The sequence below is a fragment of the Mus pahari genome, chromosome 8, assembly GCF_900095145.1.
Source record: "Mus pahari chromosome 8, PAHARI_EIJ_v1.1, whole genome shotgun sequence".
NCBI lineage: Eukaryota > Metazoa > Chordata > Mammalia > Rodentia > Muridae > Mus > Mus pahari.
This window is the reverse complement of record NC_034597.1, coordinates 19,259,978-19,287,245: the sequence shown is the minus strand read 5'-3', so window position 1 is coordinate 19,287,245 and position 27,268 is coordinate 19,259,978. Positions and strand designations below refer to the sequence as shown.

The 27,268-nt window shown below is 39.8% G+C and overlaps 1 protein-coding gene across 14 annotated transcripts in view; it reads right to left on the bottom strand.

Moving 5' to 3' along the window:
* Erc2 (ELKS/RAB6-interacting/CAST family member 2) overlaps positions 1-27,268 on the bottom strand; it is an 841,097-nt gene that overhangs the window by 542,804 nt on the left and 271,025 nt on the right. For all 14 annotated transcript variants that reach the window (XM_021202981.1, XM_029541503.1, XM_029541494.1 and 11 more), the window contains 2 exons: positions 19,439-19,594; positions 5,228-5,395 (listed from right to left, as the gene is read on the bottom strand). In XM_021202981.1, coding sequence (XP_021058640.1) covers positions 5,228-5,395; positions 19,439-19,594 — 324 coding nt within the window. The remainder of the gene's footprint in view (positions 1-5,227; positions 5,396-19,438; positions 19,595-27,268) is intronic.

Sequence of the window (27,268 nt, the reverse complement as noted above, 5' to 3'; positions counted from 1 at the left end):
GAACAGGTGGAAAAAAATGCTTGCTCGAGCATCCTAACAATGAACAGCAACAACAGCAATGCAGGAAACTCAACTTGTGGTTAGAACACTTCACTACAAGCAAGGGAGAAGCATTTTCCTGAATTCTGTGACCTTCTCCCATACACGTATATGTTAACAGGGAGATGCACGCATAACCACATACCTCCGACTTCTAAACACTGTGTTTGTTCCTTTATTTTAAAAAAAACATTTGATTTTCAACTGAAATAAACAGTAGGACTTTATCCTCTCTATTTTCTGTTCATATTGATAATTACTCAAACATAAGAAAGTAAGTCAATTCACTAGTTCACCAACTGCTGCGCAGGACGTGACCTGCCGGATGGGGTAAGATGGTGCGTAAGAAACATTAAAAGAAATAGCAAAATAAGAAACGTGGCTGTGGGGTCCTTTGAAGCTATTTTAAAAAGTAAAATGTTATGTTAAGAGCCATGTGGTGTATCTCTGTACGTGTATAATTATTATTCCACTGATTTATTGCACACATGTCAAAGAGCGCCTGGGTATTTGTATAAGTTAAAACAAGCCAACCAAAGAGCCAAGCCACATAGCCACAAACCCAGACAACTTGCCTCCCACCTCTCACCCCACCCTTCATCATACCACCTCCCAAACACAAAGGTCCTACTTGCAGAACCTCCCTTACAGAGAGGAACTATTATGCTAATTCAGCTGTCATTTATACTGTGTTCTCAAGGCGTAAGCAGTGACAGCTATCATTTATACTGTATTACAGATATATGGCTAAAGCCAGCGGGCAGCAGAGATGTGCCAGAGTAGCCAGCAAGACTCTTCCCATTCTCTTCTGTTCTGACAAAAGCCTTTTGGAATGAGTCAGACATCAAATTGCAAGCAACTGTCTCATGTCACCGCCTCTGAGAAAAAGTTCTGCGTCCCTCAGGTACATGTTAACTCACATCTTTCAAGGAAGGACATAATGAGATGTAATGTATCTCCTTCAACAACCACATTCCCACTAAGCAACTACATATGAGCTAGGGAGACTGGTTTTCCTGTTGATGCAAAGAGCAGAGAGCACTTTTTTTTTTCCTTTCTTAGTTACCTTTCTTTTTAAAATTAATTTATTTAATCACTTTGCATCCTGATCACAGCCCCATTCCCTCCTCTCCTCCTAGTCGCACCCTCACAAACCTCTTCCCTCACTACTCCCTCCCCTTCTCCCCAGAGAAAAGGAAGACCTCCCCCCAATGGGTTCTAACATGCCCTGGCACATCAAGTCACAGCAAGACTAAGACCATCCTTTCCAACTGAGGTCAGACAAGGCACCCCAGCTATAGGAAGAGGTTCCACAAGCAGGCAGCAGAGTTAGAGATCGCCCCAACTCCAATTGTTAGGGGACCCACATGAAGACCAAGCTACACATCTGCTACCATTGGGTAGGTGGCCTAGATCCAGCCCATGCATGTTGGTGGTTTAGTCTGTGAGTGCTCCCTGGCCCAGCTTAGTTAACTCTGTAGGTCTTGTTGTGGTATGGTGTCTTGTTGTGGTATGGTGTTCTTGACCCTTGAGGCACCCCCAGTTCCTGCCCCTAGCACTTTAATATATTCTACTATGCTGCAAGAATCCTTCCCTCATGGTCCAACAGTTAGAGCTAATTTCAGATAAATTGCTTTCTTCAAGAGACAGATGTCAGCAGGCAACTTGTTCCTCTGTTTCTATGCACAGACATCTTAATAGAAGAAAAAAGGCAAAAAAAAAAATCCCTTGGCAATACTGAATGATTGAGAAGCACCTAAAGAAATGTTCAATATCCTTAGTCATCAGGGAAAGGCAAATCAAAACAACCCTGAGATTCCACCTCACACCAGTCAGAATGACTAAGATCAAAAATTTAGGTGACAGCAGATGCTGGCAAGGATGTGGAGAAAGAGGAACACTCCTCCATTGCTGGTGGGATTGCAAGCTGGTACAACCACTCTGGAAATCAGTTTGGCTGTTCCTCAGAAAATTGGACATAGTACAACCTGAGGACCCACTAATTCCACTCCTGGGCATATACCCAGAAGATGCTCCAACATGTAATAGGGGGACATGCTCCACTATGTTCATAGCAGCCTTATTTATAAAAGCCAGGAGCTGTAAAGAACCCAGATGTCCCTCAACAGAGAAATGGATACAGAAAATGTGGTACATTTACACAATGGAGTACTACTCAGCTATTAAAACAATGAATTTATGAAATTCTTAGGCAAGTGATATTCTAGAAAATATTATCCTGAGTAAGGTAGCCCAATCACAAAAGAACACACATGGCTTGCACTCACTGATAAGTGGATATTAGCCCAGAAGCTCAGAATACCCAAGATAAATTCACAAACCACACAAAACTCAAGAAGAAGGAAGACCAAAGTGTGGATACTTCGATCCTTCTTAGAAAGGGGAACAAAATACCCATGGAAGGAGTTACAGAGACAAAGTGTGGAGCAGAGACTGAAGGAATGACCATCCAGAGACTACCCCACCTAGGGATCTATACCATATACAATCACCAAATGAATGCCATCGAGTGCTTTCTGATAGAAGCCTGTTAAAGCTGTCTCCTGAAAGGCTCCACCAGTACCCGACAAATACAGAAGTGGATGTTCACAGTCATCCATTGGACTGAGCACAGGGTCCCCAGTGAAGGAACTAGAGAAAGGACTCAAGCAGCTGAAGGGGTTTGCAGCCCTGTAGGAGGAATAACAATATGAACTAACCAGTACCTCCAGACCCCCCAGGGACTAAACCACCAACCAAAGAGTACACATGGTGGGACTCATGGCTCCAGCTTCATATGTAGTAGAAGAAGGCCTAATCAGTCATCAATGGAAGGAGAGGCCCTTGGTCCTGTGAAGGCTCTATGCCCCAGAGTAGGGGAATGCCAGGGCCAGGAAGCAGGAGTGGGTGGCTTAGCGAGCAGGAGAGGTGGGGAGGAGATAGGGGGTTTTTGGAGGGAAAACCTGGAAAGGAGATAACATTTGAAATGTAAATAAAGAAAATAATAAAAAAAAAAAAGAAAAGAAAAGTGAAGAAAAGAAAAGAAAAGAAAAGATAAAAGAAAATTTCTTGGCTGTTTTAGCCAATAAACTTATTAATGTCTCACTCTCAACTTCAAAGCAGGAGTGCAGAAATACCATCTCATTGTCCTCAGAGGGTGGTGACTTCATTTCTACTTCAAAGCACCATCTCTCCATTGGGCCATTTAATTATTGAACATGGGACAGAAGCTGTCCACATAATGTCACCTCAGTCTTTTTCATGAAATATGTATGGATCTAATTTAAACTGTGTTAATTTGAAAGGTGTAAAGTAGAAGGACAGGTGGGCAGACTACCGAAGGCATCGGTATACGACAGTGAAAGGAGAGGCACTCTGAGCTGGTTCTCCTAACTCTTCCTTCTGGAAAGCCACTGTCAGGGAGCCAGGGTACCTGTTTGGGCAAGCAGACTGCATTGTTCATCATATTGCCTCCCACACAATTCATAGTAACATAATTACAATGACTTTAAGATGAAAATGCAGGTATAAAAAGGTGCTTTGTAAAGCAAACATGCTTTTGGATAGGACTCAGCAAACTACCTAGCCTACTTGATTCTGAGTAGGAATAAGGGAGTCCTTGTTGGACACTCCAATGCCTGCCCATCACACCAAGAGTGCCAGCAATCTTTTTTTTTTTTCATGAAAGATGAGACAGCAAATACCTTCAGCACTGCAGCCCTCACTAGCTCTATAACAATTGCACAGTTCTGCAATTATACCAAGAGAGCAGACATGTAGATGAATGGATGTGATGGGTTCTAATCATGTTTTTATAAGATCAACCAAAGGACTAGAGTTGGATCCCAAGTAAATCCCTGTTCTAGAAAACTGTGAGCAGGCATCACCCCAGCATGCCACTACGAAATGTGAAGAACATAGCTAAAGTGGCTAAAACACCATATTTAATTTTCTTCTAAATTCAAACAGCCTTTGAGGTTAATGTCTTACTACTGAATAGGAGAGTTCTAGACACTCTGTACTTATGCCCCTTCAATTGAGATGTAGGTTATCTTTCGATTTATGCCATAAACCTATGTGTTAAAAAGAAAATGCCCAGCCAGCATTCACTGAGAGCGCAGATCTACTCAACAAACCCAACCCGCTCCTAAGTCAAATGTGCATGTCCTTATACATCTTCAAGTCTACATACACACACATAGGGTACAGAGAGCCCCTGAGAACATACATACCAATTATGACACCTTCTCCCAAAGTAACCCACAAGGTACAAAACGTAAATCAGCCTGACTCACCATCTTCTTTGCTATATTGCACACTGCTTTTGATGGCTGTTTTATTTATATAACTAGTGTGTTTTTTATTTCTTATAAAACAGAAGAAGCAAGAAAAGAGAATAATAACATATATGTAGTTTGGGGTTGTTTTTATTTTTCCACTAAATACGAATCAGAAATAACAAAGCAGTATTTCCTTTAAGAAAAACACAATGCTAACTTTTTTCATTGGAAAAATTTATAAGAAATCATCTATATAATAGTTGTCAAGTAAATTATGGGCTATTCTAATCACATTATGATTTTGATCAAATATATTAATTCCAGATCCAATTCTTTATAATTCTCAATTCAGACAAAACAAAGTAGCAACAACAAAAATACTCTAAAGCCAGGTGTGGTGGCCCACACCTTTAATCCCAGTACTATGGAGGCAGATGCAGGCAGATCTAAGTGAGCTAGAGGCCGGCCTGTCCTATAAAGTGAGTTCCAGGACACATAGGGCTATTATACAGAGAAACCCTGTCTTGAAAAGAAATAAAATAAAATGCTCTAAACAATGGAAAAATATAATAGAAAAATTCTAAATGTGAAACAAACTCCTTGGGTACGCAACATGACACAAGCCAATAGGAAACAATGAATACAGTCTTCATCGTTATTTATCCCACTTCAGTATGAGACTGTCTTCTTTGAAGATAGTCCCATGTCTCAGGTATTGCTGCAACCTCAGTAGGAGAGTCACAAAACTATGATATACACAACAGGTCTCACTTCAAAACCTAAAATTCTGTGGATCCCAAAATACATCTGGCCCCAAAAGTTCTGAGAATGGGTTCTTTTCAGGATGTCTCCCAAGAATAACATTGTATATGGCTAAGTGCCCCCGCTCTCCAGCACCCGAGCCTTACCTCAGTCTGAAGGATGGCAGCCCTCTGTTCTTTGGCAGTAAGCGACTCTTTAAGCACTTCAATGTGTTGCTTGCAATCTGAATTTTGATTGCTAAGGGTTTCAAGCTTTGTTTGTAAGGCAAGAAGTTCTGACTCCTTCTTGGAAAGTTCCTGTTTCAGCTGATCAATCTGTAAAACAAGAAGACAATCACAAAATCTGAGAAAATTTTGTTCAAACAGTTTACACTTGACAACTACTCCTTTCTCTGTTTTTGATGGCTGGCAATTATAAAAAATCCAGCAGGAAATGCCATGTATATGCTTAAGGAGATGACCCTAGTCTGGAAGAGGCCCTACAGGGACAAGCAAGTAGGCTAATGCCTTTCACCTCACTGAGACTATAGGTCTGCAATATCATGAAAGCTTCCTGCCAAAACCTACTTGTTTCTGAAACCCCAAAGGCTACGGTCAACAGGAAGACCATCAGAGAGTGGGGCAACAGTTAACTAACTAGAGAAACAAGTTCACAATGTAGATAATGACTCAAAAGTATCACTTGAAGACAATCTTCAAAAGAAAAATAATTTAAGCATAAATAAGACAAAAGAACATAAAATATACATGAGCTATAAGAAAAAGCTAAACATGTGTCATTCATGTCACCAAGAATCAAAATAATAATTAGAATCAATCTTATTTCATCTCGCATCCATCTTCCTCTAGCCCTCTGGGAACTGTCACTGAATTTTGAGATTGTTTTTCAGTTCTCTAATTAACTTTTGCACCCATACAGAATATATTATTAGTTCATTCATATTTTAAAACTTTGTGTTGCATATGTTTTAAGTGTTTATGAATCAGAGATTAAATCATGTCCATGTAAACGCTTGTACAAAGAACTTAATTTGGTTTTTTTTTTACTGAAGAAGAATATTCCACTCTAAGAGTTCACCTAATTTATTTATCAGCTCTGCCATTGGCCTAGTGTTTGTTCTAAGTTTTTAATCTTTACAACAGTGCTACTCTAAAAATATATAAAACCTGATCATAAACCCATCTTGTGTTTCAACCAGGTGAAAAGTTGCTCAACCACATAGCATGTATGTGTATCTTTTCACTGTTGTACTGCTATTATGAAGAGACATTGTGACCATAGCAACTCTTATAATAGAAAGCATTCTGTAAGCAAGCACTTTTGGTTTCACAGGTCCATTATTGTCCATTATCCTTCACTCTAAAGACAGAACCATGTGGCTAAAGCTGCCAAGCTCAGCTGCTTGCTGGGGCTGGAACACTGACCCCTCATCCTATTACATCTGCACCTACTTTCTGTTGTTGATGGTTTCCTTCACTACTTAAGATCCTCTTTAAATTCTTTTCACAAGTTGGAAGCTTAGCTGGGTGGGGGGTTTATGCTGAAGCATTCAATTGAGCATCAGGCCCTTCTTTAAACGTTATATCTCATTGAATACTGGACTTAGCTCCACTCTACCTTCTGATGCTCCTTTTCTTCTCAAATTGTACATTTTGCATTTTTCCTTGCTCAGCTTTTATATTTTCATTACAGATCTGCAAAAGAATGACCACTAATAACCATGCAACAGAGTTAATACCAGGCTGTCTTGAAATCTCCTCTGCCAACACTATTAATCCAAACTCTTCAATTTACCCTCAGGCAGATGTTTTTGGATAGAGGCAGAAAGCAGGCCTATTCTTTCCCCCAAATATCACAAGAACAGTCTCTTGACCACTTACTAATATTCTTCCCCTCTAAAACTTCTTGAGGTGGGCTCCCACAGTTCAAACTGCTGTCTTCCATGCTCCTGTGCCTATGAGGTAGCCTATTACCCCCTACTAAAAGGGTACAACCACTTTTTTAATGCAAAGCCCAAAAGTCTTCCCTATTCCTCCTACAAACAGCATGGCCAGGCCTGTCACAGCAATACTCCACTCCTGATACCAACTTCTGTCTTAGCCACTGTTCTACTTCTGTGAAGAGATACCATGACCAAGGCAACTCTTACAAAAGAAAGTAATAGATTGGGGATTCCTTACGGTTTCAGAGATTTAGTTCATTATCATCATTACAAAGAGCGTGTCGGCACACAGGCAAACATGGTACTGGATAAGGAGCTAAGAATTCTGCATCCAGATAGGTAGGCAGCAGGAAGAGAGTGACTTGGGGTCTGGCTTAGGCTTTTGAACTTCAAATCCCACCTCCAGTGACACACTTTTTCCAACAAAGCCACACCTCCTAATCCTTCTCAAGTCCTGCTATTTGTCAATGACTATGTATTCAAATTTGTAGGCTTATGGGGCTATTCTTATCCAAATCACCCCAACATCTTAATCTAATTTTTACCAGATAAGACCAAAGTATTTTCCAAAGCAGTTATATTGATTCGCATGACAACAAGCAGCTTGTCAATATGCCACCATCCTATAGTTTTCTGTTACCAGCTCACTACATTTTTGCCCACTGATAGGAATCATGGGAGATGACCTTCAAAGATGACTCACCAGTCCCTTCTCCTCAATACTTCACAAATGTCACTCTTCCAAACCAGAAGTTGGGTCTGTTTTCCAACTCTTCACTTGCACTGAACAGTGATTCTGAATGTGAATGTGACTAAGTATCAGTACCTTTGTTCCTGCCCTAACCTAGACAACAACTGGCAGCCTCCATCCCCATGCTCAAAGTCAACCAGCATGGTATGAATTCAGCCAATTTATAATAATCCCAACTGATGGTCTCTGCCCCTGTTGGAAACCAGCTAACACAGTACAAAGCTAACAACCCTGTGACAACTCCACTATGTGCAAGTGCACAACCAGCCACATGAAAAGGCCACTCGGGAAGAAGGGCCTGTCTTGTTCTAGGTCTCAAAGGGAAAATTTCTAACATGTCATCATTTATTTTGACATCTGTTTTTCACGTGTAGAAAAATAATGCTATTTATTAACAAATACAGTAATTAAATCTTTGAAAATGCACTTTTAGGTTTGAGAAAGTTCTCTTTTATTACAATCATTTCAAGAGTTTCTTTAAATCGTTAAAGATGCTTAATATTATCCAACATTCTGCCTCCATCCCATACACTTCTCCCTTTAATATGTTATTGTAATGAGTAACATCAATGGAATTTCAACATTATCCATTCCTTGTATTTCTAGGAAACCTTCACTTAGTCATGATATATAGTGTTTTTCAATGTTAATGGATTCAGCTCGTGGATATTCTTTCAGCATTTTTCATCTAGTGTTTGGGGAGAGTGCTCTGTTCTGTTCCCATCTGTTCTGTTGTTCTTGGGTTTTGGTACACACTTATCGATGGAAGCTTGTTTTAATGTGCTCTGAGAACTTTTCTGGAAAAAAAATAATTCTTTTTAACTTGGCTGTTCATCAGAAAACATGAGCACAACCAAATAAAGCCGGCATTTTTCCCTACTAAGAACTCCACACTGCAACTAAATTTTCATAACTATTTGTAGGAAAATTTCATAAAACCTAATTATATCTTCTTTTTTTTTTTATTATTATTATTTTCTTTATTTACATTTCAAATGCTATCCCGAAAGATTCCCATACCCCTCCCCCCACCTCTGTTCCCCTACCCACCCACTCCCACTACTTGGCCCCGGCCTTGCCTTGTGCTAGGTCATATGGAGTTTGGGAGACCAAGGAGCCTCTATTCCCACTGTTGGCCGATTAGGTCATCTTCTGCTACAAATGCAGCTAGAAACACAAACCCAGGGGGTACTAGTTAGTTCCTGTTGTTGTTCCACCTACAGGGTTGCAACCCCCTTCAGGTACTTGGGTACTTTCTCTAGTTCCTGCATTGGGGACCCTGTGTTCCATCCAGTAGCTGGCTGTGATCATCCATTTCGGTGTTTACCAGGCACTGGCGTAGTCTCACAAGAGGCCACAATATCAGGGACCCTTCAGCAGTATCTTGCCGGCATGAGCATGAGCATTAGTATCTAGGTTTGGTGGCTGATGATGGGATGGACTCCGAATGGGGTCCTCTCTGGATAGTCCATCCCTTCATCCCAGCTCCAAACTTTGTCGCTGTACCTATAATTTTTCATGGGAGTTATGTTCCATATCTTCTACCAATGGCCTCTATAGTTTTGTTTTCTTTCTCAGATATTTATCCTTAGTGTTTACTTGCTTGACCTCATCAGAAGAATGCCAAATTAAACCAACAAATCAGAGCTCCAGTTGTGAACGTGCTGACCAGACAAGTTCATCTTTGTTTCTTGCTTCATTAATTTCTACTCTTATTTTTACAGTACTTTCTTCCTTGTACCTTTTTGAGATATTCTATTTGCTTTTCCTAAATTTATAAATTAGATATTTATCTTACTGATTTTCATCACTTTTTCCCATCCCCCTCCTCTCTGTGTGTTATGTATGTATTATGTGTAGTATGTGCATGTGCACATGCATGGCACCGGTGTGTACATCTTGTACACATGAATGTGGAGGATGCCACTTCTCTTTCACTCCCCACCTAATTGTCTTGTAATGGGACTCTCACTGAACCTGGAGCTTATCATTTTTGTGTATTTTTTTTCCTTCACCTCTCAGTTAGTCCAGCTAGCCAGCAAGCCCCAGCAGTCCTCCTATCTCTGGCAGTCCTTTAGCCCTAGCACTGAGGTTACAGGTGCTAACAGCCATGCCCAGCTTTTTACATGAATACTGAGGTTCCAAACTCAGGTCCTCATGCTTGCATAGTGAGGGCTGTTAACCATTGAGCAAATTCCCCAGCACCCATTATTTCTTACATAAGACTTAAAACTATTAATTTCTTTGTTATAACACCTTAGCTTGATATCACTAATTCAATTTTCAGTACAGACATTAATCAGTCCTATTTTTAATCCTTACTATTTCCCTTTAATTCATGAATAACTTGCAAGTCTATTTCTCAATATGTTTTCAAATGTATAGGTGTGTGTGTGTGTGTGTGTGTGTGTGTGTGTGTGTGTGTGTGGTGTGTGTGTGTGTGTGTATAGTGGGAAGAGATAATGTTGTTGCCCAAAGCCATAGGTTATGCAGTGGGAATCCACTAATACACTGTCAGGAGTGCACTAGAAACCACCAAAATGGTGCAGGCCATTGCATGTGCTCTTTATCATTCAGCATAGTGCTGAAGATAGCATCGTGTGGACATAAGACATGAAGAAATCAAGTTGGCATTAACCAGAAAGCTTGCTCCATGTTGGCTTGCTTTCATAGTACCAGAAGATCTATGTAGACTGCTTAGGTGGGGGAGTCACCAGCATTCCTACCTCACTGTGAACCCTATAAGCTATAATAATAATAATAATCACCGTGTCAAGATATGCGCATGGGTGGAACACCAGGATGAATGCTGTGGGGGTAACCAACTGCTCTTCTGGTTGGGTTTGAGATTCATTCCACAGGAGGAAATACACGCCTGGTACTATTATTATTGCCAAGAACCCATGGCTGAGAAGCTCAAGGACTCCAGGGGTAAAACCAGTACTAAGATTTGCCAATAGTTCAAACAGCTCTCTATCCTCGTCTCTATACCCCCATATTAGTGCAGCTCTCAGAACCTATCAGAAATTTCCTTTGTGCAGTGGATGGATGAAGGCTAACACTGATGCTCACAGCTGGTCAAAGTACAAAGAGAACTTAACTACAGACACAAATGGGAAAATTGTATTACACTCCTTTCCCACCAGGCTCAGGGAGTGTCTTAGTTAAGATTTTATTGCTGTGAAGAAACACCATGGCCAAGGCAACTCTTAGAAAGAAAAACACTTAATTGGGCCTAGCTAACAGTTTCAGAGGTTTAGTCCATTATCATCATAGCAGAAAGCATGGCAGCATGAAGGCAGACATAGATGATGATAGAGAAGGAGCTGAGAGTTCTACATCATGATCTGCAGGCAGAAGAAGAAGGTTGTCTGTTTCACTGGGCATATCTAGGACATATATAGCCACAAACCCTCCCTCTACAGTAATTTAATTCATCTAGGAAAGCCACATCTATTCCAACAAGGCAACAGCTCCTAATAAAGCCACTCCCTATGGGCCAATATCCAAACCACCAAGGGGATATCTGAGGAAGATGTGTGAGAAGACAGCAAAAGCCAGAGGTCAGGGAGACCCTAAGTAAAGCTGTATTCTTACACAGCAGGATCACTGCACCCACAAACCCAAAGCAGCTGTGGTGGTCTACCCCAGATCTGTGCATGATCACGACAGTGAACATTTCAGCATGGGACAAAGATGGGGACAATGATCCCCATCTCTACCTGAGGAGCTATTGACAGTTGATGACTTTTAGAGGGGGAAGAGTCAAGTTTTCTTTAAGAATATGGCCTCTAGTAGGTTGACCATGTTCCAGTGTATGGGCCTACACCCAAGAGTATATGGGCAGAACAAACTGGACTCAATGAGCTTAAAACAAACAAATGAAACTGATGTAAGCTTGTGAGGATGGTGGATCTAGATCTGGACAGAGAGGGAATAAATATGATAAAAGTCCCAGAGATCCTCTTTTCTCTGCTCCACAGTACTGGCCCACACACATGCACGCTCCACAGTACTGGCATACATGCACACTCCACAGTACTGGAACACATGCACAAGCACGTGCCTTTTACACAGATGTGAGAACCTAACTCAGTTATGTGTGCTCACACAGCAAACACTCTTGTCCATACAGACATCTCTCCAAACCTTCCATGTCTCTTTAGCCCCGTGTGGTTTGTTCATGCTGCTTGTAAACAGCAACCTCCACATCCTTTTATTCTGTCTAGGACGATTAAGCGGAATATGTATTACAGACACAAGATTTTAATTCAGTGTGCCTCCTGGGGTCTCTCTCCATGCTAGCCTTTCTGTTTCGGCTTTTCCTTCTACTTTGTTTGGAATGTCTTTTTTCCCTCATTATTATTTTTTGCCCATAATTTGTAAGTTATACATAGATTTCAATTTGTTTTACTTCATTTATTTTCATCTTTAGGCTGCTGCTCTAGAAATTATACAATTTATCATTTTAACTCATCATCTTCAATATTATGTTTATCATCTTCCTGAATAACATAAGGTTCTTGAGCTCAGATCTAATTACCAGTCTTTTATCCAGGTGGTGGTGGCTCAAGCTTTTAATCCCAGCACTTGGAAGCAGAATCAGGCTCTCTATGAGTTCAAGGCCAGCCTGGGCTACAGAGCAAGTTCCAGGACAGCCAGGGCTACACAGTAAGACTCTGTCTAAAAACAAACAGCCCAATTATGAGCCCATTGACAAATATTGTTATGACATATAGTTCTGTCACTTTTTTTATTTCAATGACATTACTTTTTTTAAAAAGATTTTATTTTTCATTTGTATGTGTGCATGGGTGTGTGTTAGCATACATGTATATGGTTACCCATAGAATCCAGAAAAAGATTCTGGAGTTAAAAGCAGATGTGAATCACCCGATATGAGCAGATGAGAATCACCTGATATGAGTGCTGGAAACCAAACCCTGGTCACCTGCAAGAGCATGAAGTGCCGAGCCATCTCTCCAGCCGTGTGCTGCTACTTCTGCTCCGTTGACATTTGTTCAGATTTACTCATAAATTTTTGACCACCTTTGCTCGGTACTCATTCTGATTTTGTTTTGAGTTTTGAGTCAGGTTCCCATGTAACCCAGGCTGCCCTTAAACTTACTATGTAACCCAACACAGGCCTCAAACTTCTGCCTCAGCCTCCTGCCTGCTGAGATTGCTGACATAGACCACCACACACAATGTTTGACTCCAGTATTAAGGAACATATAAGCACATAATTATACATCAAACATGGCGATAATATACAAAATACGTAACAAAATTTTAAAAAGTCAAAACTTTTAAATTGTACAGACCTAATAAGATATTGCTCAAAGAAAACCATGAGAAACGGCCAGCGTGTGAAAACTGTTCAACATCACAATTATCAGACAGACACTTAAATATATTTACATTCTTGCTATTCTGAATAGTGGTGCTAAGAACACTTATGTACAGAAGTCTGTAGACTTAACTTTCACTTCTTGAGTGTACCTTAGGAGAGAAATTGTTAAGCCACAAGGTAACAAAATGTTTATTATTTTGAAGAGTGTAGTTGTGGGTGTTTTCCTTGTCATTTAAGGAAGTACTTCCTGCAGCTCTACCTGTCCTCGGATTCACTATATTCCAGAGAACAAACTTGAACTCCCAATCTCCCTGCCTCTGCCTCCAACTATGCTGGGCTAAGGAAATTGTACAGTCTGTGACATTGTTCATTCCACCAGCAGTGTACAAAACCTCCGACTTCTTTTGGGAACACACTAACACTTATTTTACCTGTCATTTAAATTATAGCTATTCTATTGATTGTCAAGAGTACCTCACTGTCTTCTATCTAATGGTAAATACATGAATCTTTATACATTGGCATAGATTTTCTTTAGTCATGTATAAATCATTTTTGACAAGTATTTTATATCTCTAATTTCCTCTGCTCTATTTCCTACTTTATTAAATCTACCTTCTGTTGTGGATGATCAAATGTTTAAACTAGTGACTATGCTTTCTAATTTCCATTTTATATTCTCCCATTTCTAGATACGTCATTTGGTTATCATGAACACTGCTTTCTATCTTTAAAGTCTCTTGATCATTCTTCATATTTAAATCACTTGTTTATTTAAATGTGCAGAGCACACTTATTTCACAGGCCTTATGTTATAACTCTTAATTTGCAAAGTCAATAATTTCTGGTCCTATTTGTTTCTCTTTTCTAGTGTTTTTCTTGCAGATTGTATGATTTAAAAGGAAAGATAAAGAATGTTATCTGGAGATATTCTTGAAACTGACATCAGTCATGTGACCATACTAACCTTTTCTTTCTGCCAGTTCCTGAGACACATCCAAGCCAGGACCCTTTAAGCCTACTCCCTACCTGAAGGTTCCTGATCAGCTCACACAGTGCATTCATGTGTGATCCAATCATGTCTCAGATAAAACTTGCTCAACCTTTCTTGGCTCAAAATTATGAAACAGACAATATTTCCTGGAGTCCCTTAGAAAGAGTGAAGGTTCATAGAATAGGAAATATTACTTTTGGTTTCTCGTTACACTAAGAGTGTTGCTGTCTGAAATCCCAGGCTTATGTGGTATTGATAATAGCATCCCTGTGATGTGCCTCGCCTGAACTATCCCAACGAGAAAGCTCCAATGTCCTTGTGACTGTGGAAACCAAAGCTCAAGCCTACGCGTCTGACAAATGGCAACATGAATAAATAACCTGTTCACTACTTATAACGCATGATCCATCCGGTGAGATTCCTTAATAGCTCCTACATTTTAATGCTTTTAATACACAATTCTCTAAGAATTTTGTTGTTTTCAGAAACAAGAAAAGTGGCATACATGGCATACACAACATCTCAGTCACATGCAGCAGCTGAAGCAGCTGAGTGTGAACAGAGTGCTATGCCTTGCCAAGAGTGAGGACCCTTCAGAAGGGTTCAAGTTGCAGCAGTTACCGAAGGGGCAGATGTGGCCATTAGTTTTGATTGGCAGCTTGACACGTCATAGAATCACCTAGGATGGGACTCCCAGTGCGGAGCTGTCTAGCCTAGGTTAGCCTGTTGACATGACTGTGAAGGATTTTCTTAACTGGGCTTACTGAAGTGGGAAGACTAGCCCATGGTGGGTAGCACCATTCTCTATGAAGGTGTTCTAAGCAGTAAAATGCTGGGAAGAAGCAAGCTGAGCACAAGCACCCACACATCATTCTTTCTGCTCTTCACTGAGGATGGACCTAATGGCTTCAAATTCTTACTGCTTTGATCTCCTTGTAATGATAGTGCAACGCTCTGAAACAGAGAGCCAAATATGCCTTTCTCTACTTAGCTGATTTTGTTACAGTACTTTCCTCACATTAACCAGAAAAGAAACTAGAGTAGTATGGATGGATGGAAAAACTAAAAGCTGAAGGAAAACCACTAGGAAGAAGTCTTGGGACATCAGCAAATAAACACATTACATTGAGCTTACCAGACTGAAAGAACTGGTAGAGGACTGAAGAGACTATGGTCTTGAGAGGGATTCTAAAAGGTTCTGGGCATTGGGGAGCATCCCAGTTAGGAATTGGTGGGAAAGTGAGGGAAGCAATCACAGCTCAGGTGAGCTCTTGCACCAAGAGCACTGCACCTCCTGAATCCACGCTCACTTCCCTGTAGATAAGAACTACGAGTTCCCTCTCCCATCGAGAACAGAACATAAATAAAGAGAGCTGGTCAGAATTATGATTACATTAAATGGTAATTAAAACAAAATAAGCCCTCTTGTGGCTCACGGGATTGGGGCTGTGGACCCCAAATCACGGAATGTTCAGCTGAGGCCCAGCACACATATAAAACCCATTCCGCTGAATATGGCTCCAGAGATCAGCAGCTCGGTGTGCTTCAGAGATAATGCTGTAGTACAGACTCCCACAAATGCCCCAGGAGAAAGTAGCTGTGGGGCTGGGGTACAGAGAAAGGAATGTGAAGGAATGCTCCTAATCCTCAGAAGAGGGCGAATGGGAAGGAAGAATGTGGCAGGTCCACACACACCTACTTTCTTCCACAAAAATGGGCTGATGGTGATAAAGCTGCTTCAGTCTATAAATATTAAACAGGCAGTCTCTTCAGAATAGCTTTCAGACTATTATTGCCGTGAGGTAAATTTCAAATAAATATTTATGCAGACAATAACTAAAAAAGGCTTTTCTGAAGGGAATACATTTTACAGGGGGAAAAAGAATCACATATTTCCAAAAATACGACTTTTGCTCCTTTTACAGCCATAAACCCAATAAAAATGGAAAGTGATGCAATTGACCATCCATGCAGACTGGAGCCAGGGAAGGCGTCTCTGTGATGGCCAGGAGAACAGCCCACTGGAATTACATCACCTGCTCCATACAAAGTCTGTGTAGATGTCAGGCACACTTCATTCTCTCTGAGAACTATTCCCCCACTTATCACTGTGACACAACCAACATCCTAAAAATCCCACTCAGCCAAGGGAAACAGCCTTTTCTTTTCCCTGCAGATCATCACCCGGTGTCAAGAAAGTGACATGCTTATTATCATGCGGCAGGTTATGAGGTTTATAATCTGTCAGAGGTTTGTTAAAAAAAAAAAAAATGTGTTAAGGGGAGACCGATAACAGCACAGTGGCAACTTTGGCAAACAATGAAGACAGAGGGAACAGCTAACAGAAATAGTGTGATCAGTAAACAAAAACTGTGTTAGGCTAAGAATAAACCTTCCTAGAGAAAGGGGATACCATAGATTTTTGGGAAAGCAATTGCTTATATGCTTCGTTACATTCTCAGAGGTTTATGGTGTACTTCAAAGTAACTAGTGCTTCCCACAGCCTCTTAGGCTTGGGTTTTATAGTCTAAATTCTCTACCATTTGTAGGAAGAGTAGGAATATGAGGCTCCATCAAGGAAGCATTGCATAGGACAGGAAGTCTTTCAGGGAGCTTTAGCTCTTTCGGCTAATGGTTATGTGTCAAAGGACTTGCTAGGAGCAAGGGTTTGCACCTTCCCAATATATCAGCTACTTCTACCTGCATACCAGTTCAAATTCTAAAACTCTGCTGCTATATTCTGACAGCTCATTTCCCACTTTCTCCCAAAATATGCTGTGCTGGTTTTGCTATGATGTCATGTTTACACAAACAATCTGGGAGAAAACAAACAATTTAGGTCTTCAGTACTACTTACTTTAAATCACAGATATTTTCAGAGCCCTACCCATCTACCTACTCCAGTTCCGGTCCCCAGGTCAATATCAAACTGTGGGTACATGGCCTTTTGCACAGCTAGTTCAAATATTTCCCTGCCAACCGACTACAGGCAGCAGTCCCGGGCTTAAATAAGGAATCCTGATCACTCTTCACTGGAGGATAACCAAGAAAAGCCAGTAAAGAAATAAGCAATAAATGTTATGGTTCAATCCAATAACAACATGCTTTCAACCAGAAAACATAAGAACTGACTCCTACTGGTATATTTCAACTAAAGTTTATCAGTCTGTTAGGAACATTTTTATGAGGTATAACACATTTTTATTTGCATTCATTTCAAAGCCATTTTCCAAGTCAGTTCAACAATCATTGTATTTCATCACTATTATTAATTGGGTTAGAGTTCGTCAAGAATAATGTTTACAATATTTAGCCACTTTTTTGAGCCTGGCACCTAATTACATTGTCTTTTTTTAACTCTCAGTTAATCCCTGTAAGTCATTTTCTAAGTCTGAAAGTGCTGTCCCATTTTATAGAGATAGACGGCATGGTGGGGTGACATAATTCTCCTCTAGAGCCTCCCTCCTAGCAAAGACAAGGTAGAGATGGGCCTGAGTCAGCGCCAAGTCTTTAGTCAACACTTCCCCAACCCCCACATTATTCCACCTCAAGATCTTCTCTGCATTCTTTGGTCTAGTCTCTTTCTAGAAGCCTTTAAAGTAACTACCATGAGAAGTGAAATGAAACTCAAGGATATGGTCGCAGACAGGTGTGGGCTAGTAGCCATCGTGACTTCTCCCTGAGGACAACTCGGGTACTCTATTCACCTGGACAGAGTCCACAGTGCAGGGTCACCAGCCTCAGCCAATTTTGTGCATTTTCAGCTGTGTAGGCTGCTTGAACACTAACTCAGTCTCCCAGTGTTAAGCTGCAGAGTGGGAAAATGAACTTAATCTAAAATAGTAGTACCATCCAAAACTTCCAGCTCTTACTCATAGCTGTGCCTCTCATCTTTCAGTCCAGAGTGACTAGAACACTGTCTACAGTCACCTTAGGACTGTGCTCGCTCTACTGAAGTTCAGCTCTCCAAGATATGAAATATGCAAGAAAGAAACCAGGTGGGAGACTAGAACAGAGGATGCCATTGGTATTTATATTCCCAAAAGGAAACAGCTCCTCTTGAAGCCACTGGACATTCTAATTCTGACATTTCCAATCTTTGACCCACATTTTTTGTCATACTAAAAAATGTTTGTAGTACTATGCCTATGTTAAAGATAGAGAGTTTTCAGAATAAGGAATTATGTCTGATTAAACTCCTTGAAGAATCATCCATACATACACACATATACATATGCAGTAAAGATTTGGTATATTGTTTCTTCATATAGTTTGTAAGTACATATAGAGTATAAATGTGTTTCAGATGTGAGGAAATTGCTTAATTTTTCTCCCCCCTCCACCGCTGCTTTCTCTAATTGTGTTTAATGTTATAATGGGGGAACAAAGACTATTAAAATATAAGACTTAAAATATTGAAAATTTTAAAAAGAAGACACAAAAATAGAAAAAATGCAATAAATTAAATTAGTGATGATTGTTTTTAGAAACAAAATAGAAAAAGCATCCCAAAGTCTCAAAAGACCTATATGTGGCTACTTATAGACATTATGGTTGTGTATATGTAAAACTGACCATTTCAAATCCTCCATCTATTTATAGTCCAAAGTTAAATTTTAACAAATAAAATAACAATAGTGATGTAAAATAATGGAGCAGGTTACTCTAACAATGCTCCCTAAATTTCAAAGAGTAACCAAGAGAGAGACAAGAACTCATCAGTACTAGGGGCTTTCTGGAGACCAGACAAATTTGACTCGCTGCTTTAATTAAATAATCTCTGGGAATTATGAAAGCAGCTCAATGATGGGTCTACTTTTCTGATCTCTAGTTCAAGAATAAAGAAACTCCAGCTTTCAAAAGCTAAACAATTTGACTTAATGGAAGCACTGAGGCTTAAAATTATTTGTCTTATGCTAAAACCAGAATCTCTTAATAGCATTGAGATGTGCTAGCAGGCTTACAAGAGCAACACCTTCTGACACAGCTCTGTCTAAGGATGGTCAAGAAATCAGGCAGGACCATGATTCAAAAGAAAAGATGAGGATAGCTGAAAACGCGGGAGAGAAAAGACTAAAACTCTGCTAATTCTGGAGACAGAGAAACACAAAGGAGCCCAGCCCTGAGCTTCACAGAGTAGAAACCCCACCAAAGTTTCCCTTGGTCCCCTCCTGGATTACGTTTTCTCGTGTTCTTTACTATGCATGTATTTCATTTCACATAGGGCAGATTATGTGGGACTTTGCAGAAGCAAGCAGGTAAATTATAACTCTCTTCTTGCAATGAGAACATGAAAGGCTGAGCCTTTGGGACCTACCTTGGTCTTCATAAACTTGGAGTGGCTTTTGTACACCTCAATCTGTTTGATCTCCTCCTCCCGGTCCTCTGTGTTGAGCACACCATTGGCTTTTAACATCTGGATCTCATCCTCAAGGTCCCGGATGTTACGCTCCAATGAAGCAATTTTTGTGTCCTGTTGATAAAAGGCAAAGAAAGTTGAAGGGATTTTTTTTTTAATTTCATCATTCCCAGAATAGAATTTAAGAAAGCAGCTTTAGTAGTGCAGGATTAGGCATGCTATAGAATGGGCCTGGTGTTCAGAAGGGTTTGTGTTTTCGGGTCGCAGGATCACTTGTCACAAAACTTTTGAATGTTCAGTGAACATCGTGTGTCCATAATATTGTGCATTTCACAAAAGTCCAGGAACCAAATTACTAAGCAACCATGGCAAAATTAATCATATATATGAGTCTCGTGTGTGTGTGTGTGTGTGTGTGTGTGTGTGTGTACATACACAAAAACAAAAAAGCATTTTTGATTAAAAAAATGCAATTTTGAATATAGTTAACCAGGGTACATGTTTTGATCCACGTGTATACACAAAAGCAGTTTGTTCCTATTTATTTCTTTGTATATTCTATGACTGCTTTAGTAGGCATGCTTGGAATTTGACTCTAAGACAGAAGGAAATTCAAACTTACTAATGGAGAGAAGGATTCTCATCTCAAATACAGATATAAGTGAAATTGAATAACAGAATCCTGACTTGGTATGACTGGTACAATAAATATTGAAAATTTATAACAACTGGAAATAATATATCACAACATCATGATTTATTTGGCAAGCAGTCAGGTCCCTACGTGACAAAAAAAGCCTGACTACCTCACAAGCCATTTCTAACCTACTGATTTACAGACTAGAGAAACTAGAAATATTACATTCAGATGTGGGATTAATTGAGAAAAAACACCCAATGACAGACTCTATACACAAGAGAATGCATAAGAAATGATGCTTGAGGAAGTATAGAAGAGAGGGCGCCTACAGGGCAAGCTACCAAGCACAACACAAGAGCATTGCACTAAGCTTCCAGAGGACGAGGAGATGTCTGAAGGTGCCATAAACATCCCCATGGTCACCATTTGCCTACATTACTCTACAAAGGTGCAATGAGTCAATGTTAATTTTATCATGAAAATGTGGCAACCACTCTGTAATTAATTTATTTTTTAGAACTTGAAAGATTAATTCTTTAGCAAATCCAATTCATGGCTCCCATGTCTGTTAACTCAGTTTTAAAATACTAGAACAAATGTGCCCATCTTTTCTGTGGCTACTGTAGATTTCCTTTTTCTTACTGCATGCCCAGCATAACCCACACATCATTGTAATAGCAATTATTATACTATCTACAAAGTAACTGTATTGAAAGAAGAAGAAATAGAGAAAGGATGACAACTATTGGGTTTTATTGTGGGTCTGAACCAAATACTTAACACAGTAGCTACTTTCATTAGTTCTCAGGGGAAAAAAAAAGTCCTACTAAAATAAGATTTAGATTTGAAGATTTGAAAACAATTACAAAATTCTACAGTCCATAGTTTTATTTTCCTTTGAAAAATAATATTATTGTGTTTTTTCCAACTATAAAAACAACATTCTTTCAATTAATTAAAAATCAAGGAAGTCTCTTTTAATCCTATTGTCCAAAGATAATCACCATTTGTGTTCTGTGTATCAATATTTCTCAATTTTTGATGCAAATTCTAGTTTCAGTGAAGGACATATTATTTACTAAATTTATATGAAGCCCTACCCTCTAATGTGATAGTATCTGAATATGAGATTTAAGGATAGGGTTGGATACGGGCATTAGGCTTGGGCCCTTGGGGCGATAGTTGTATTCTCATCAGGAAAGACACTAGGATTTTCTGTTTCTCCCTCACTCTCTCTCCAGTATATGAACACAGAAAGATGGTGGCCATCAGCACATCATGAAAAGGCTCTTCACCAGAGCCCACAGGCTGGTATCCCGATCTCACACAGCCAGTCCCCAAAGTCCTACTGGTGACGCCTCCTAGCTGGGCTTGTTAAGTCAGGAAGTTCTAGGAGGCAGACTCTGGGTGCCCCACGCAGGGACTTGTTTCAGTTTTGAACTATGAGAAAAGAAAAGGAGAGGAGAGGAAGCAGCAGCGACAATAATCAAAATGCTATAAAAATCCTAAAATTCATAATGCTCTTCACAGCAAGCCATTTTAAATTCACAAACTGTCCTAACTATAAAAATGACAAATGCTCAAGGTTATTAAAAGCTTGAAAAGTTACAGGACAAGAATGATTGACACTTTGATCGATTGCCATGACAGCTTTAAGATTGTATTGATAAAAAAAAAAACAAACAAACAAAAAAAAAAAAACATATGAAAAGACATCAGCTAAGGCACTAGTCAGTGTGGGCTGTGGAGATGGTTCATTGGTAAACTGATTGTCTTGCAACCAAGAGGACCTGAGTATGACCCTCAGAATCTACATTTTTAAAAGAGGTTGGGCATGATAGTGGGGGTGCAATGGATCCCTGTGGCTTATAGGCTCATCAGCCTAGCCTCTGTGGTCAGCTCAGGCCACTGAGAGATCTGTCTCATAATCGAAGTGGGACAGCATCCAAAGAACTCCCTTGCATGTCCTCAGCCTCCACATGCAAGCATACACAGGCACATGTCCACTGCACACACGCATATACACACATAGTTTTTCTTTCTCTCTGTTGAAATATGAATTGGCACTGGTGAGATTTACAACTATTTAAGTAGAACCAAAGAGAGCTTACATGAGCTAAATGAAATCAGTTTAAAAGTGTCACTATGTTAAGTGTGAAGAGAAGATTCAACTTCCTTGCTTTGTCTCCTATATAAAAATCTCCTGAGCTTTTTCAAACTCCCATCTGAAATGATCATTGTGTGTGTGTGTGTGTGTGTGTGTGTGTGTGTGTGTGTGTGTGTCACAGTAGTAAAACTTTTTCTTATACTCCCTGGTAAGATTTCAGGTCTCAATCATGTGGGCAAAAGAAGAAAAGAACCTGCCTTAGGTTTTGCTCCCACTCAGTCTCTGAGACAATAACCACAACTAGCAACTCCTAAGCAGATAAGACACCTCTCTACCTGATGTTGAAGAATTATATTCTATTGAGGAATATCAGAATGGATCAAGACAGTTAGTTTATTCCCAGAACCAAGCTTCTAAATCCACACACATCTGAGTTAAAAGTTCAGTAAACCATGGAACAGAACAAATTTTTCACTTCAGTAATTGCCTTAAATAAACACTTTTTTCTCCTTTCTTCATAAACTCGTTTTCCTTTTGCCACGGGCATCCTGAAATGCAAAGGGAAAAGGAAGAATAAAAAAAAAAAAAAGAAATGGGTATTTTAGAAGGATCTATTTATTCTGTTCTTATAGGGTCCCTATATTAGAAAGCTACTTCAAGGGCAACAAAATGCATTCCCCAAACTCATAAGCACAGAAAAAGTCAAGATAGACATAAATATACAGCAAAGGACAGATTCAAGGCACCAGGTACAGTTGCAGTTTGGCCTGCATACAAGATGTTCAAATTCAAGCCAGAGAGTGAGGGAACTAAGCTTGAAAATCAAACAATGGCTACCATAGTCCTCTCCTCTATTACACACCTCCACTCCAAGAATCTAGGCAGAAGCAATTTTATCTTTCATTTTCAAGAAAGTTTGTAAGGCTATGGCACGTGTGTGACAGCTTAAGCAAAGAACAATGGGAGTCCACATTACTCTGGGATGGCTGAAAGTGGTGTGCTGGCATTCTATATGAACATGCACAGTAGCTCTAAGCCATGGTCTGCAGTGGAGATGTAAAAACCCTTCAGTGACATGTTATGATAGCCCCAGAGTTCTGGAAGGCAGAGATGCATTTACGAGTTAGTAGTCTGAACACTGTCACAGTTGCTAATGGCTCACATTTTAAACAATCTGTTATAGTTTTCAAACACACAAAGGTTGTTTCATAAGTAAGCATCCTCCAGAAACAACATTTAGGGAGTGCCTTTGACAGAAACAGAGAAATAAAATACAATATAGAACAACTCAGTACCCAAAAGCTCCAATGACAGGGCCTGGTGAGTCTGGGAAATGCCTGTTGGAGATGCTCAGTGCACATTGTTGTCTGCAACTCTGAGAAATCCTACAGCAAAGTATTCTGCCCAGGTTCCTCCAGGTTTATCACCTCTAGCCATCGGTTCTTGTTATGACTAGGACTATAGAGGATGGTTCAGTTGGTAATGTGCCTTTCCATGTAAGCGGGAGGACCTGATATTGGATTGGCAGGCACAGTGACACACACCTGTAATCCCAGTGCTGGAGAAGCACAGACTTGAGGCTCTTTGGAACTTGCTAGCTAGCAAGTCCAACCTTATTGGTGAACTCCAGGTTTAGAAAGAGACCCTGACTCAAAACATAAGGTGGAGAACAGTCAAGATAAAAAACAGATGTTGTTCTCTGACCTCAATATGTGCACATATGAGTACACACACACACACACACACACACACACAATTATATGACTTAATAAAATAACAAACCAATGATTTGAATTTGTCAAGGGAAAATAGTCTTCTCTTCCAACTGAGATAATATATCTCAGTTTAAAATAAGGAGGACTAAATATTCATATTACCATAGCAGCTTCTGCGACTTTTATGTCATCACCAACTAAGTTTGGTGGCACTGGCCTATAACCCTTAAAACAATAAATAGCCCTCTGGATGCTGAGGCAGGAGGATTACAAATTCAAGGCTAGCTTAGTAGTGAATAGTGGGGAAAAGAGGAAAAGGGAGAGAGGAAGAAAAGGGTGTGTAGAGGGAAGGCAGGAGGGAGGGAGGGAAGAAGAGAAGGAAGGAGGGGGGAGAGAAGGAGGAAGGGAAGGAGGGAAGGAAGCAGAAGGGAGGACCTGAAATGGCTAGACCATGACAAAAACAAAATAGACTCTCCTCATCCTGAATGCACCATCAAGCCTTAGCTGATACCTTCTCAACAGCCATGAGATATGATACCCACAATGTTGTTCTGTTTTTATGTGAAATTTTGGCTATAAACTATAATACTATTTTAAAGTACTAAGGGGAGGGAAACTAAAACATGCTTGTTTCTGATCCGTATTAGGGGAAATGTTCAATCTCCTATAAGTTATTTATTTTCTTCTTCTTCTTCTTCTTCTTCTTCTTCTTCTTCTTCTTCTTCTTCTTCTTCTTCTTCTTCTTCTTCTTCTTCTTCTTCTTCTTTTCTTCTTCTTCTTTTCTTCTTCTTCTTTTCTTCTTCTTTGGTTTTTCGAGACAGNTTCTTCTTCTTCTTCTTCTTCTTCTTCTTTTCTTCTTCTTCTTCTTTTCTTCTTCTTCTTCTTCTTCTTCTTCTTCTTCTTCTTCTTCTTTTCTTCTTCTTCTTCTTCTTTTCTTCTTCTTCTTCTTCTTCTTCTTCTTCTTCTTCTTCTTCTTCTTCTTCTTCTTCTTCTTCTTCTTCTTCTCCTTCTTCTTCCTTTTTTTTTTTGTTTTTTTTGAGACAGTGTTTCTCTATATAGTCCTGGCTGTTCTGGAACTCACTCTGTAGACCAGGCTGGCCTATAACTCAGAAATCCTCTTGCCTCTGCCTCCCAAGTGCTGGGGATTAAAGGCATGCACCACCATGCCTGGCCTAAGTTATTTCTTCTTGTACATGCATAAACTAGTGCTTGTAAAATTTTATAGAAAGTGTAGTTCAGAGTTTCCATTTAATGATTTGAACTAAAGACCATTTTGCATCCATCAACCAAAATAAGTGCCTGATGTCCAAATAAAATGTAAGCCACAAGACTATACTCCTAGCAGCCATTTACCCACAGGCTTACCATGCTAATCCTTAACTGAACCATGAATATTAGCAATGGCTACTGAGTATCATTGGAGCAACAGAGATGCTAGCTTAGCAGAGATACTCAATAAGTTTCTTTTAAAAAAAATCTAGAGCTGTCTAAAATAGATATGCTTCAGATTGATATAAAATTTAGACCCAGGGATTCTCTCACATGCCATTCATTCAATAAATGTACACTGGACATCTATTGAGCACCAATCTCTTTCCCAGGCTTGTAAGATACCAGGTAAATCTAAAAAAGACTCAGGAGTATCCTTCTCTCTTGGAGAAGGGGTATAGTCTAGAGCTTTGTAACTCACAGAGGAGCCTCCAACAAGTAACAAGGAAGTCGTCACCTGCAGTCTTTTCAGACATACAAGATCTTGGGCTCCAACAGACTGAGAGTAACCAATGCAAAAGGACCAAAGCAACTTATAGGATGAACATACATGGATAAATGCAAGCCAACTTTCAAAAGCTGTTCAACTTGGCACCCAGGAGCAGCAATCCTGTTAAGCAGCCTGTCTGAAGCAGCTATACTAGTCAGAACACCATTCTAACTTTCTGTGTTTGTCAAACATTATGTTCCCCTTAAGCAGCAAGAAACAGATTTCAACTCCTCTCTAGGAACTGAAGGCTGAAATAGCAAGTGGGTGGAACATTTAAAAAAGAAATATCAGTTAGTCACAAGAAGTAACAATTATGTGATTTCTGAGCATAGCAATGTACTTTCCTTTGAATACAGCAGGAATGACACATTTCATTTTAATATCATGACAAGACAGAATTTATAAATGGTTTTCACAGAGCAGGGAACTCACGATGGCCCTATATTAGTATATAAGCATCGATCAACAAGCAAATGGCCAAACTGGCTTACAGAAGACATGATCTAATGCTCAGGAAACAGACCTACATAACTGTATTATGTCTTATTTACAATAGGTTTCTAAACTCTTAATACTGGGTACCACAGAGGCTTAAGACTATTCAACCTTGAAAAGTCATTTACTTGTAGATGTAAGCATAGCAGATCCGCTTTGAGTCTTAAACTAGCTGAGTTTCATCTGACCTCCAGAAGGACCTACGGTATGACTATGGTCATGTAAGACCCAGTCAAGTCCTCTAGAAAGAATTTGACTTGGGCCGATTACATATTTGGAGGAAAAATGTATACAGAGATACCAAAAATCCATCATTTTGGTCCTTATCAAACTATGAACAGACAGTAGTCTGGATTAGAAGATGACAAAGGATAGGCACGGTATTAGATGACACTTGTATATTTGTTTATATAGGTATCTACTTCTTCATGGAAAAAAATGTACAAACACAGAATCCGGTTAGATCTGAGCCAATCAAAGGCAACTTGGTTGCATATCACAGTCTCATTTGTCTACAGTGACTCATCCCTAGAAACCTGTGCTCTGGATGGAGTTCTTTATGTTACCCTGACCCTGATGTACAGTCCTGATATAAGATCATGAGGACATTGTGCATCTCTTGTGTTAGTTACTAGATACCATGTGGCTTTTGAAAGGATGGCCTCTGTATATGCATTTACTATTGTTCTTAACTGACTTTAAGTGTAACAGAACAAGCTAATGGGGTTTGAGGAGACAGCTCATCTATTAAGCCTATTTGTTGTTCTTGCAGTACCTGGGATAGATTCCCAGCACCCAGGCTCACGAACATCTATAATTTCCACAGGCGTGCATATGATACACATACATACATGCAGGAAAAAATACTCATAACCCTAAATAGTTGAGAGAGAGAGAGAGAGAGAGAGAGAGAGAGAGAGAGAGAGAGAGAGAGAGAATGTTAATAATCAAATCTAAATAAGAAAATAAAAAGTAATTATCAGAAGCCACAAACCTAAGTGCAGAGCTCAACTCTGGCTTTCAAATTTTGAGGTGATATATCCAACATCTCTGAACTTAGCACATGCTAAGA